The sequence below is a fragment of the Octodon degus genome, unplaced genomic scaffold (assembly GCF_000260255.1).
Source record: "Octodon degus isolate 3935 unplaced genomic scaffold, OctDeg1.0 scaffold00227, whole genome shotgun sequence".
In the NCBI taxonomy this organism is placed as follows: Eukaryota; Metazoa; Chordata; class Mammalia; order Rodentia; family Octodontidae; genus Octodon; species Octodon degus.
Genome location: NW_004524803.1, coordinates 2,082 through 13,819, shown reverse-complemented (window position 1 = coordinate 13,819; position 11,738 = coordinate 2,082). Strand labels below are relative to the sequence as shown.

Genomic DNA, 11,738 nt, shown 5'->3' with positions numbered 1-11,738 from the left:
ACCCAGAGAATTGTGACCAGATAACTCAAGTCCCAGCCTCACAGTCAAAAACTAGGATCACCTGAACTTTCAGTGGGCCTGATCGCACAGGCTTACTGGGATTATCCAGCACCCTGCCCTAATTCTACAGCAGGCATTCTTGGCTCAGCCAACAAGGATCTAGGCTTGTCAGCCCATTTTGTCTACCAGTGATAGCACAAGCACACCCTGAAGTGGACTTTTTTTCCTTTTTTATTTCTAGATTATGTATTCTTGTTTTTATGAGTCGGAACATTATTTCTAGTTGTTGATTTGTTCTGTTCTTGTATTTATTTCTTTCCTTCTTTCCATCTCATCTCTTTTTATCACCAGTTTCCCAAAGCTTATATAATCTTCCTTTGCCTTGCTTCTAATCTCTTTCTCTTCTTCTATTTCCCTCTTTTTTTCCTTTTTTATATTTTTTCCTCTGATGTTGAAATCATTCTACTGAGGAGACATTTACTATATTCAACTTTCTAATTTGTTTTAGATTTTGTTATATCACTACAAACATTCTACATGTGGTTAAATGTGATAAATTAATAGTTATCATATTTTTTTTATTTTCCAGTCTGTGCTTGATGCAACTATTGTCACTGATTGTACTACTTTTTTTTTTCCTGTGGTACCAGGGATTGAACTCAGGACCCTGCACTTGCCAAGCAAGCGCTAATTCTACTGAGCTATCTCCCCGGGCCCATTACTTTAATGAAGTTGACATAATTGTTCAAATTACTTGTTCCTTCTTGTATGCCAAGACCCAGAGTGATATAACCCACAAAACTATTTTTCAAAATGAAGAAATGATACTTTCATGACAAAGAACAACTGAAGAAGTTAATAATCAGCACACCAACACTCTAAAGTATTGTGAAAGATATTCTAAATAATGACGACTACAATTTCATGAACCCCAGTAGAATGAATCCACTGGGCAAGGCAAGGAGATAAACAGAGGTAAAAGAAAGGTAATCAACAACAGGAAAATTATATTACAAGGATAAGTCAGTACATAATACTTATAACTATAAGTGTAAATTATCTCAATTTACCAATCAAAATAAGCAGATTGTCACAGTGGATCAATAAATAAGATTCAACAATATGTTGCATGCCAAACACACATTTAACTCAGAAAGAAATTAAAAGATTGAAAGACAAAGGATAGAAAACAGTATTCCATGCACTAGGAAACCAAGAAAAAGCAGCAGTAGCTATTCTATTTTCAGACAAAGTGAAGTTAAAGCCAACACTGAGAGACACTGAAGGTCATTTGGAATAATCCAAGAAGAAAAGATAAAAATCATGAATATATATGCATCAAATGCCAGCACACTCAACTATATAAAACAAATATTAACAGACATGAAAAACAATAAACACTAATAAAATTATAATGAAGGACCTCAATACGCCACTATCAAAACAGGAAGGCCAATTAGACAAAAAGAAAAAAAAAATCAACAAAGAACTATCAGAATTGAACCAAACCTTTGAATGATTGGACTTAGCGAAAGCCTACAGTGTTTCACACCTCAACATCACAAGGCACATTGTTTTCAGCTTCACACAGCATGCTCTGCAAAATAGACCACATACTAGTTCACTGAACATTTTAATTTAATGAAAATCTATTGAAATTATTCCATACATATTTTCAGATTGTTTTGTGTTTTCTCATTGGTGAGACAAAATACCCAATACCCAAAGTTAAAGGGATATAGGCTCATTTAACTTACAGTTCATAGAGTTTGCAGCCCATAAGCAGCTGGTTCCAAGGCAGGGTGGCACATGGTAGAGAGGCAGCAATTCATGGTGGCAGAAGAGAGCAAAAGTCAGTCAGGAGAGAGAGAGGGAGAGAGAGAGAGAGAGAGAGAGAGAGAGAGAGAGAGAGAGAGAGAGGAGCCTCTTTCTCTCCTTTATATTATATGGAGTCTACTGGGATTCGGGTGGTGCCAATTCCAATCAGTGCACTGATCCATCAATCACCCACCATTAATCCCAACATTGCACTATGAATCAATCACATACTCTAGTTTAAGCCACCTCTGGAAAAAATCTGTATGATTTATGAGGCTTTTCGGGAACATCTAAACACAAACCACTATACAGACCATAGTGCAGCTGAAATCAGAAAGCAATAACAAAAGAAACCACAGAAACTACAAAAACATGTGGAAATTAAATAGCACATTCCTGTGCCAGCCCTGCCCCAGGGGCGCACTGAGACAGCAATTGAGACTGGGCGTGGTGGTGTGCGCCTGCAATTCCAGCTCTTGGGAGGCTGTAAACAGGTGGATCACTATGAGTCTAATCTAGTAATGAGACCCTTAAAATCCTGCAGACCTTTCCCTAAAAAATACAAAAAGAGCACATTTCTGCACAACAAAAGAGTCATAGATGAATTTTTTTAATTAGAAAATTTTTACAATTAAATGATAATGCCCATAAAACATACTGGAATTTATGGGATGTAATGAAAGCAGTTCTGTGAGGAAATTTATAATGGTAAATTCCACATCAGAAAAAATGAGGTCAAATAAACAACCAAATTTTGAACTTTAAGTGTCTAGAAAAAGAAGCCCAAAGCATATGTGAGGGAGAAAGGTATAGAGTTATAAACAGAAGTTAATGCATTCGAAGCTAAGAAAATAATTCAAACAATCAATGAATTGAAAAGTTTGTTCTTTGAAAGATTAAATAAAATTGATAAACCCTTAGCCAAATTTATCAATAAAGACTCAAATCCATGGAATTAAGAATGAAGGGGTGAAATCACAACTGATCCCACAGCAATCCAGAAGATCAGCATTACCTACTTCAAGAACCTATATTCTTATAAGGTGGGAAGCACAGAAGAAATGAACATCCTCCTAGATACATATGGATACATATGATAGCTGAATTAAGATATAAAAATTCTAAATAACTTAATTTCAATGAAATTGAAGATGCAATGCAAAATCTACTAACAGAAAAGCAAGGGCCTGATGGATTCACTGCTGAATTATATAAGAAATTTAGACAGGATCTAATGCTGCTACTTCTCAGAATATTTAATGAATCTGAAAGTGAAGCAATGCTCCCAAATTCAATCCTGAAAGCAAGCATTAACCTGATAACAAAACTAGCGAAAGATCCAACCAGAAAAGAGAATTATAGGCTAACCTCCCTGTTCAAAATAGATACAAATCCTCAAGAAAATAATCACAAGCAGAATGCAGCAAATCATCAAGAAGATTTTACACTATGACCAAGTAGGTTTCATCCCAGGGATGCATGGATGATTCAACATAACCAAGTCAATACATGTAACAAATCATATTAGCAGAACCAAGGACAAAAAGTGTATGATCATCTTAATAGATGCAGAAAAGCCACTTGACAAAGTCTAATACCCATTCATAAGAATGGGTATTACAGAGAATTAGAACAGATGGTCTTAATCTCAATCTGATATAAACTATCTGAGACAAGCAGTCAGCATCACACTAAATGGTCAAAAACTGAAAGGTTTCACTTTAAAATCAGGAACAATAAAAAGATGTCCCCTAGAACCACTTCTACTTAATATAGTACTAGAAAAATTAGCTGGAGCAGTTAGACAAGAGAAAGAAATAAAAGGAATAAAGATAGAAAAATTGAATTATCATTATTTACAGATAACATGATACTCTATATAGAATGCAGAGAATTAGAAGAACCCCACCAAAAGACTTCTCGATTTAAAATTCAAACAAAGTACCATATCTGCATATAAAGTAAATACCCTCAAATCAATAGTATTTTTTTTTTCAGTATCAGGGATTGAACTCAAGACCTTGTGCTTGCCTGGAAAGCACTTAGTATACTGAGCTATCTCTCTAGCCCCTCAATAGTATTCCTTACACAAATAACAATCACAACAAGAGAGAAATTAAGAAAACCACATCTTTCACAATAACATCAAAAAATACATTATTTAAGAGCCAGTCTAATGAAAGAAGGGCCAGCAAGATAGCTCAGCAGACTAAGCACCTGCTTAGGCAAACCCAGGGGCAGGGGTTTGATCCGTGGCACCACACACCATGCCAGGCATGTCCCTGGGGTGGGCTGAGCCAGCATTGAGACCAAGTGTGGGGGCACATGTCTGTAATCTCACCCCAGGGGAAGCTGAAAACAGTAGGATCACTATGAGTCAGAACTGCATAGTGAGACCTTGTACCAAATACATTAAGACCAATTTTTTAATTTAAAAAAAACCAATGAAAGAAGTAAAAGACCATTACAGTGAAAAGTATAGTACTCTGGAAAAGGATCTCAAGGAGGATATCAGAAAATGGAAAGATCAGTGGATATCCCTTGATCTTGCTCAGAACCCATACAATGATAATGGCCATACCTCTACGATTTTCCACAGATTTAATGCAGTCTCAGTCAAAATACCAATAGCATGCCTGACAGAAATAGAGAAAACAACCTTAAAATTTATTTGGAACAATTACAGACCTAGAATAGCAAAATCAATCTTGGGAAAAGACAGGGCCATCACAATCTCTGGCTTGAAATTATGCCACAAAACCACCATGATAAAAACAGCATGGTACTTGCAAACACATAAACCAACAAAAACAGAACTGAGGATCAGTGGAACAGATTAGAAGATGCAGAAACAATTCCAAACATACTCAACTACCTTACCTTTGACAAAGGGACCAAACACCTTCCCTGGAAGAAAGATAGCCTCTTTAATAAATAGGGCTGGAAAATTTGTCTTTTCACATGCCAAACATTAAACTAGACCTATATCTTTCACTATGGACTAAACTAAAATAAAAATGGATTAAAAAGTAAATATCAAAAGAGAAAACTTAAATCTACTAGAACATAGAATATGAACTTTTGAAGACATAAGTATAGGCAAAGATTTCATGAACAAAACCTCAACTGAACCAAAAAAAAAAAAATCAACAACTTGGATCTCACATTATTAACAAGCTTTTGCACAGCAAAAAAAATCACTAATAAAGTTAATAGAGAATCTACAAAGTGGGAAACATTTTAGCCAGTTATCCCTCAGACAAAGGACTAATATTTACAATATATAAAGAAGTGAAAAAATATCATAACCCTTCTAAAGAACCCAAAATGGGAATCAAAAATGAATACATACTTCTCAGTTGAACAAGTACAAATGTCAAATAAATATATGAAAAAATGCTCAATATCACTGGTCATTTGAGAGACACAAGTTAAAACAACACTGAGAGTCCATCTCACTCCGGAAAGAAATGGCTATTATCAAGAAATCAACCAATAACAAATGCTAGCAGAGCTGTGTGGACAAAGGGACCCTTATCCACATAGGTAGGCTATGTGTAGGCTAGTGCAATCACTGAGTAACTCAGTGTAGAAATTCTTCAAAAGAAAAACAAACCCAAAAACTGGAGTTCCATATCTTCCGGAGTCAATTAAAAGCATCACACCACAGCAATGTCTGCATATCCATGTTTGTAGCAGCACAATGTGTAATAACTAAATCTTGATCCCATCCTAAATACCTAGCAACTGATGAATGGATAAAGAAGTTGTGTTTTTAATTCAGTGGAGTACTACTCTGTCATAAAGATCAAGCGGAGACATTTCTAGGTAAATGGAACACCTTGAGACCATACTCTTAAGTGAAATAAATCATATACACATGTCTCAGTACTGCATTGTTCCTTTGGTGTGAGAAACTAAAAGGGTAAATAAGGACCAAAACGTATAATAGATACTGGGAAATAGGAAGAAAATGTTAAAATGGGAAGGGGAACAAGAGCGAGGCAGAGAGGGGAAAGGAAAAATCTTTACAAAGAGAGTAAAAGGGAAAAAATGGAAACAAAGTTTAGTAAGTAAGCATGGAAACAGGAGTTTAAGTGAGAGAAGGGAATTTGGAACAAAAAAAGAATTCGGATATATTATGTACAGATGCAAATTGCCTATGATGAATCAGTCATTATGTATATCTGAAATGTATCAGTAAAATAAAATTTTTTTAAAAAAATCCAGCAGGGGCCTGCCAAATCACTCAGCAAATTAAAATGTCTTCTTAGGCAGACCCAGCAGCCAGGGCAGACCCAGGAGCCAGGGTTCAATCCCCCACGTGCTGTGCTGGCCCCAGCTGGGTGTGCACTCAGATGGTGATTGACACTGGACATGGTAGTGCACGCCTGTAATCCCAGCACTTGGGAGGCTGAACACAGGTGGATCACTCTGAGTCCAGTCTATGTAGTGAGACCCTGTCGATCCAGCAGGGTATACTGACTGAATACCCTCTGCAAAACTTTAAAAAAAAAATACATGCTTTTGTTTATAAATAGTAATATTTACTGTGTATGTTTTATGCAGAATTCCATTAGAAATATGTTTTTAACTGTGTTCAATTTTTTGGAGTCTTTAGGTTTCATGCCAGTTCTTTTCATATCATATAGAAGTTCTCTCAAAATACCAGCATAATAATGCAGTCAGAACAGCTGGCAATTTGGTATTCTAATAAATAATTTATTTTGCATCAACCTGTGGTCAGAGCATTTTATACATATGCAACCTGGATTAATATCAAGTACTGTGCCTGTTCAGTGCCTGCACATTTACTTTATAAATTTGTTTGTTTTGATTTTTGTCATGTAGATTACTGTCTTGGTCAGCATAATGCCATCTGTGTTTTTATATCTTCTTTTCATGTTAAAAAAAATCTTTAAAACATGAAAAAGGAAAGAAGAAGAGTAATGTAGTAACAATAAGAGAATGCAATGTATTGACTCCAATATTTGTACTTAATGATTACAATTTTGGCAGAGTCTCTCAGTTTTCTTAGCAGGATACACTTAGAAGGCCACTAAAGTTTCCATTCTCGAAGTCATTTTACTACATTAAGGTGAGTGACACTTACTTACCGAGTCATAATTCTACATTTTCCATATTTTCTAGAGAAGATGTTCTTTAAGGAAATCTGCTTGAACAGGTTTCAAAAAATGATTAACACTTATTTTCATGCCCATAAAATTAGCAGAAAACTACTATTTGAAGAAATTAAAGTGGAAATATATTAAGGTTCACCTTGGCTATAAGGTTCCATCAACTACGCTTACCTAGACTCCATCCTCACACAGCGCAAACCACTGATCCACAGCAGAACAATGAAATGGAATTTGCTTTCCTAATTAAAAGTGAGTTTAGCTGACTTCTTCAACAATGCCTGAAAATAAAGTATACTCTTTAAAGAGAACTAGGGCCAGCCCGGGAATGTCATACATTGGTAAACAATCAGAGCTATCTGTGTGTAAAGAGGCAATTAATTTGTTGAGCAAATGAAAAGCAGGTTCTCCTTCAGTTACTCGTCCTCTACAAAATAACCCCAGGTGATCGTCCCCCAAGTCACCAGCAGTACCCCTCCTCAGTCTGCCTCCTCTTCTTCTTTCCACATCTGGCCAGGAGATAAAATGAACTGGACCGGACAGCTGCTATTTCCAAGGAAGGAATGTGGAGATAAAGGGGAATAAAGGCACTGACACAGAGCACAAGCAAAGTGGCCCCACCCTCTCTCCTCTCTTGCCCGTTTTCCTCACTAATTTACAGTGGACCAGATGTCTTCAGAAGAAACAGTGAAGGTGAGTAACCTCCCTTCTTCACAAGGTTCTCTGATGAAAATAATTCCAAAGAAAACCTCACTTCATGAGCTCTCATTGTATTTATTAGTGATTCTGGAAATTCCTTCTAAAATAAAATGAGGTGATGTTTTCACAGTCATGGCCATGGCTGCTTTCTTCCATGACCTTCCACTGGTCCCACAGTAGTTCTTCTTTGTACTACTGTTTTAAAGTTAATGACACCTCAAGATGTCATTACCCGAAGTCTTCGGGTACAAAGATACACAGGATGATCTCATTCAGTAAACCGGATTGACTATGTTTTATGAATCCATAAACTGGCTTCCAACTGTAGGTAATCTAGTCCTCTAGACCTTCACATTTTTCCTACCATAGCATGTTAAGGTGCTGGGTTTGGGTTATGAAACCAATATCAAGTTCCAGCTTCATCACTTAAAAACTGTTATATTGACCTCCTTTTTCATATCCTTTGTTCTGATGCTTTCATATAAGGGCCCTTGTGGACCCGGGAAGGACTGCTCCTCCCAGGATCAGCCCTTCAGAGAGTAGTAAATACATGTTTTATAAATACAAACACCCCTCTTTACTGAATTTATAACCCAGAGCCCTATCCACTGGAGCAGACCTCCTCCAGGCTAGAAATCAGACAAACAGAGACAGCCTCTGTGCCCATAGCCCATTGAAATCATTCGAACTAGATAATAAGAAATTTACCTATCCTGTATCATCTGTTCCTTAATACAGAAGCCACAGTAGCCCAACTTTGCCCCTCTCTGCCTCTTGAGTGACCCCTGCCTGAGCTCTATGGGGGAGCATGACCCTTCCTTGAGATCTATGAGTAGAACAAACTGTCAACCCCCCAATCTTTGGGGTTTACTGTAACTAAATGACAATAAAATCTATAGAAAGCATCAGTATGACATTGGTAAAGAGACACAATGCCTGCGTCCATTATTTCATAAAGAAAAAGAGGGACACCGGGCTCCGCGCTCGTGGAGGCGGCCTCCCCCTAGGACCCCCCTGGCGACCTCGCGGTGCTGCGCATCCCGGCTCCGAACTCCCGAGAATCCCAGCGCGCAGCCGAACCTCGGCCTTCGATGGGGCCTGCATCACCGAGGTCACAGCGCCCACCTGCCAGGTTCTCTAAGTTGTACAGGCTGGCCTCAGACTTGATCTCCTGCCTCACCCTCTCCAGTAACTGGGATTGCAAGGATGCCGGAAGGGCCATCTGTGAGGAAGTTCCACCATCTGGCTTCTGCCTTTGTGGGCCAGCAGGTGGTCAAGACAGGGGGCAGCAGTAAAAAGCCGTGTCCTGCCACCCTGCAGTTCCTGTGGCTTCAGGATACACAGGTACACGGCAAGAAGCTGTTCCTTAGATTTGATGCAGATGTGGGGGCAGAGGCAGAGGTAGGGCCCCCGGGCAGCTGCTGCATACCAGAGCCTCTGCAGAGACAAGCACAGAGAGAGGCAGTGGTGGACCCCGTGGCAAAGCCGCAGAAAACTGATGATGGGCTCTCCGGGCCGGCAGAGCTGCTCCCCAAGGGCCCTGGTGGCCCTGATGGACTGACAGGCAACAGCCCTGCAGCTGGGGCCCAGCGGTGGCTGCAGGTCAGCTTCGGTTTGTTTGGTAGCATCTGGGTGAACGAGTTCTCCAGAGCAAAAAAAGCCAACAAGAGAGGAGACTGGCGGGACCCGGCACCCAGGCTGGTCCTGCACTTTGATGGCGGTGGATTCCTGGCCTTTTATAATTGCCAGATGGCATGGAGCCCCACTGCAGTGGCTGAGCCGTGCCGTGACATCTTGTCTGAAGAGTTCCACCGAGGACAGGCCTTAGAGGCTCTGGGTCAGCCGCAGCCCGTGTGCTACACGCTCCTGGACCAGCGATACTTCTCAGGGCTGGGGAACATCATTAAGAATGAAGCTTTGTACAGAGCCAGGATCCATCCCCTCTCCCTCGACTCACTCCTGGGTCCCTCATGTCTGGAGAGCCTCGTGGACCATGTGGTAGAGTTCAGTGCAGACTGGCTCCGGGGCAAGTTCCAGGGCCAGCGGCGGCACACACAGGTCTACCTGAAAGAGCAGTGTCCAGCTGGGCACCAGGTCCTAAGGGATGCGTTCGGGCCCCCTGGTGGCCTCCAGAGGCTCACCTGGTGGTGCCCGCAGTGTCAACCCCAGCTGCCGTCTGAGGAGCCACAGCACCTCCAGTCCTAAGTCCTCAGGGCCCTTCTTCCATGATCTCAGCTTTGGGGATTGCGGTCACTCGGGTGTGAACAGGATTGGGGTGGATGCAGAGGAGGGTGTGGGTGTAGGACTGTCCCTCTCACTGGCTGGTGTGTGAGGCAGATTCCATAGGGGTAGGTTCTTCCCTCTTTGAGTTCAGATCGCTCTTCCTGTCCAATTCTAATGTGAAAGATGAGAGAAATCGTAGTAGTGGATAAAGGGACAGGACGGGGGCTGTGGAAGTGAGTGCCTGTGAGAAACAGGTGTGCTCCCAGTGTTGCTTTTCAAATTTTTTTTTTTTTTTGAAACAGTTGATTTGAAGGCCTCTAGTTTTGAAGAATAGGAAAACAATTTTTTTTTTTCCCTCGTGAACAAAGCGAGAGAGGAGGGCTGAGTGGGCCTTCTGTCTGGTTCCTTCCCTCCTCATGTAGGCGCCAGGGTTGCCAGGGAGCAGCTACCTTCCCAGTGTGACCCCTGGCCTTTGAGACAAGCTACTTGTTTGGTCCTTTTGTTGCTGTTTCTGACCTGAACATTTCAGGAATCAAGATACACTTCATTGGGTTGTTGGCAACAGCTAGAAGGAACCAGGACTATGACCTGAAAATAAAGCTCTTTGTCATTTAAAAAAAAAAAAAAAGAAAGAAAGAAAAAGAAAAAGAGGATAATAATAGTTTTCTTGTAGAACGTTTGTGCATATCAGCTAATCTAATACACATCATGTGCTTGAGTGAAAGTCTAATAAACATTGATGCTCCAAGTTAACAGATAAGTAGGATTTAGAGATAATGTGTTCAAATCCATACAGCTAGTGAGTTACAGATTCTGGTGTGGTTCAAATTGATATGGTTTGTGTCTGGATGCCCCCCAACCCCTGCCCAAAGACTGATGTGGTCATGGAGGGCAGACTTCTAGGAGGTGGCTGAATTTAGTTTGTGATTAGTTCATTGTCTAGTGCTGGGACTGGGGACATGAGTGCTACTCCCATCCTAGGGGAGGTAGCCTGCATACAATATAAGGGAGGGAAAGAGGCTTGGTCCTCCTCCTCCCCCTTTTGCTCTTTTTGCTTTTTCTGTTTTCCACAGCCATGAGCAACTGGTTGCTACTCAGTCATGTCACCCTGCTTTGGACCCAGCTGAGAACTGACTGAAACCTCCACAGACTGTGAACTAAATAAACCTTTCCTTCCTTAATTTTGGATGATGGGTATTTTGTCTCAGCAATGAGACAAAATTGCTGAGACAAAATAGTATATGGTATCACCAAGATACCAGATAGATATAGTATCTATCTATACTGATAGATATATAAGATACCAAGACACAAGTAGTATCTGGTATCAGTCTCCTGCCTTTATTGACATCACAAGACCGCTCCTCATTTGACTCTGGGCCCATTCCTGTTGTAATGTCAACCTCCACCACAGTATTGAAGGTCTGTTATCTCATTTTATAGTCAGCTATGTAGATGCACATCAACCAGAATAGCATGCATTTAACATATAGAAAGAGAGTAAATGAAAGGAGGGAGGAAGGAAGAGAGTCCCTGGGAGCAAGAAAGGAAGTGAGAGAAAATAGAAGGAGAGAGTGAAAAAGAACAAAGAAAGGAGCAGGAGAGAAAGGAGAAAAAGGAGAGGAAGGTTTTCTTTTTCAGAAGTGCAAATTGTTTCCTTTCCAGTTCCTTTGTTTCCTTTCTGCATCCCAATTTTATCTTCAGATAAAGATATAATTGCTTTAACCCTAAATTATAAAAATGTCCAATAAGAAATACCTCATTTTAGAAATTTCTGTCCTTTAGTTTCTCTGTTTGATGAACTCCAAACTTCTAGTCACAACTTTTGCTAAAACTCCTCCTCCGCTAAGCCTTATCTCA

The 11,738-nt window shown here is 40.2% G+C and overlaps 1 protein-coding gene across 1 annotated transcript; it reads left to right on the top strand.

Annotated features, from left to right (window-relative positions):
* The first annotated feature begins 8,734 nt into the window (after positions 1 to 8,734).
* Positions 8,735 to 9,946, top strand: LOC101568247 (endonuclease 8-like 2). The gene has a single exon (XM_012517890.2). It carries the CDS (start codon positions 8,862 to 8,864, stop codon positions 9,858 to 9,860), a length of 999 nt encoding a protein of 332 aa, XP_012373344.1. The 5' UTR covers positions 8,735 to 8,861; the 3' UTR covers positions 9,861 to 9,946.
* Positions 9,947 to 11,738: the final 1,792 nt, after the last annotated feature.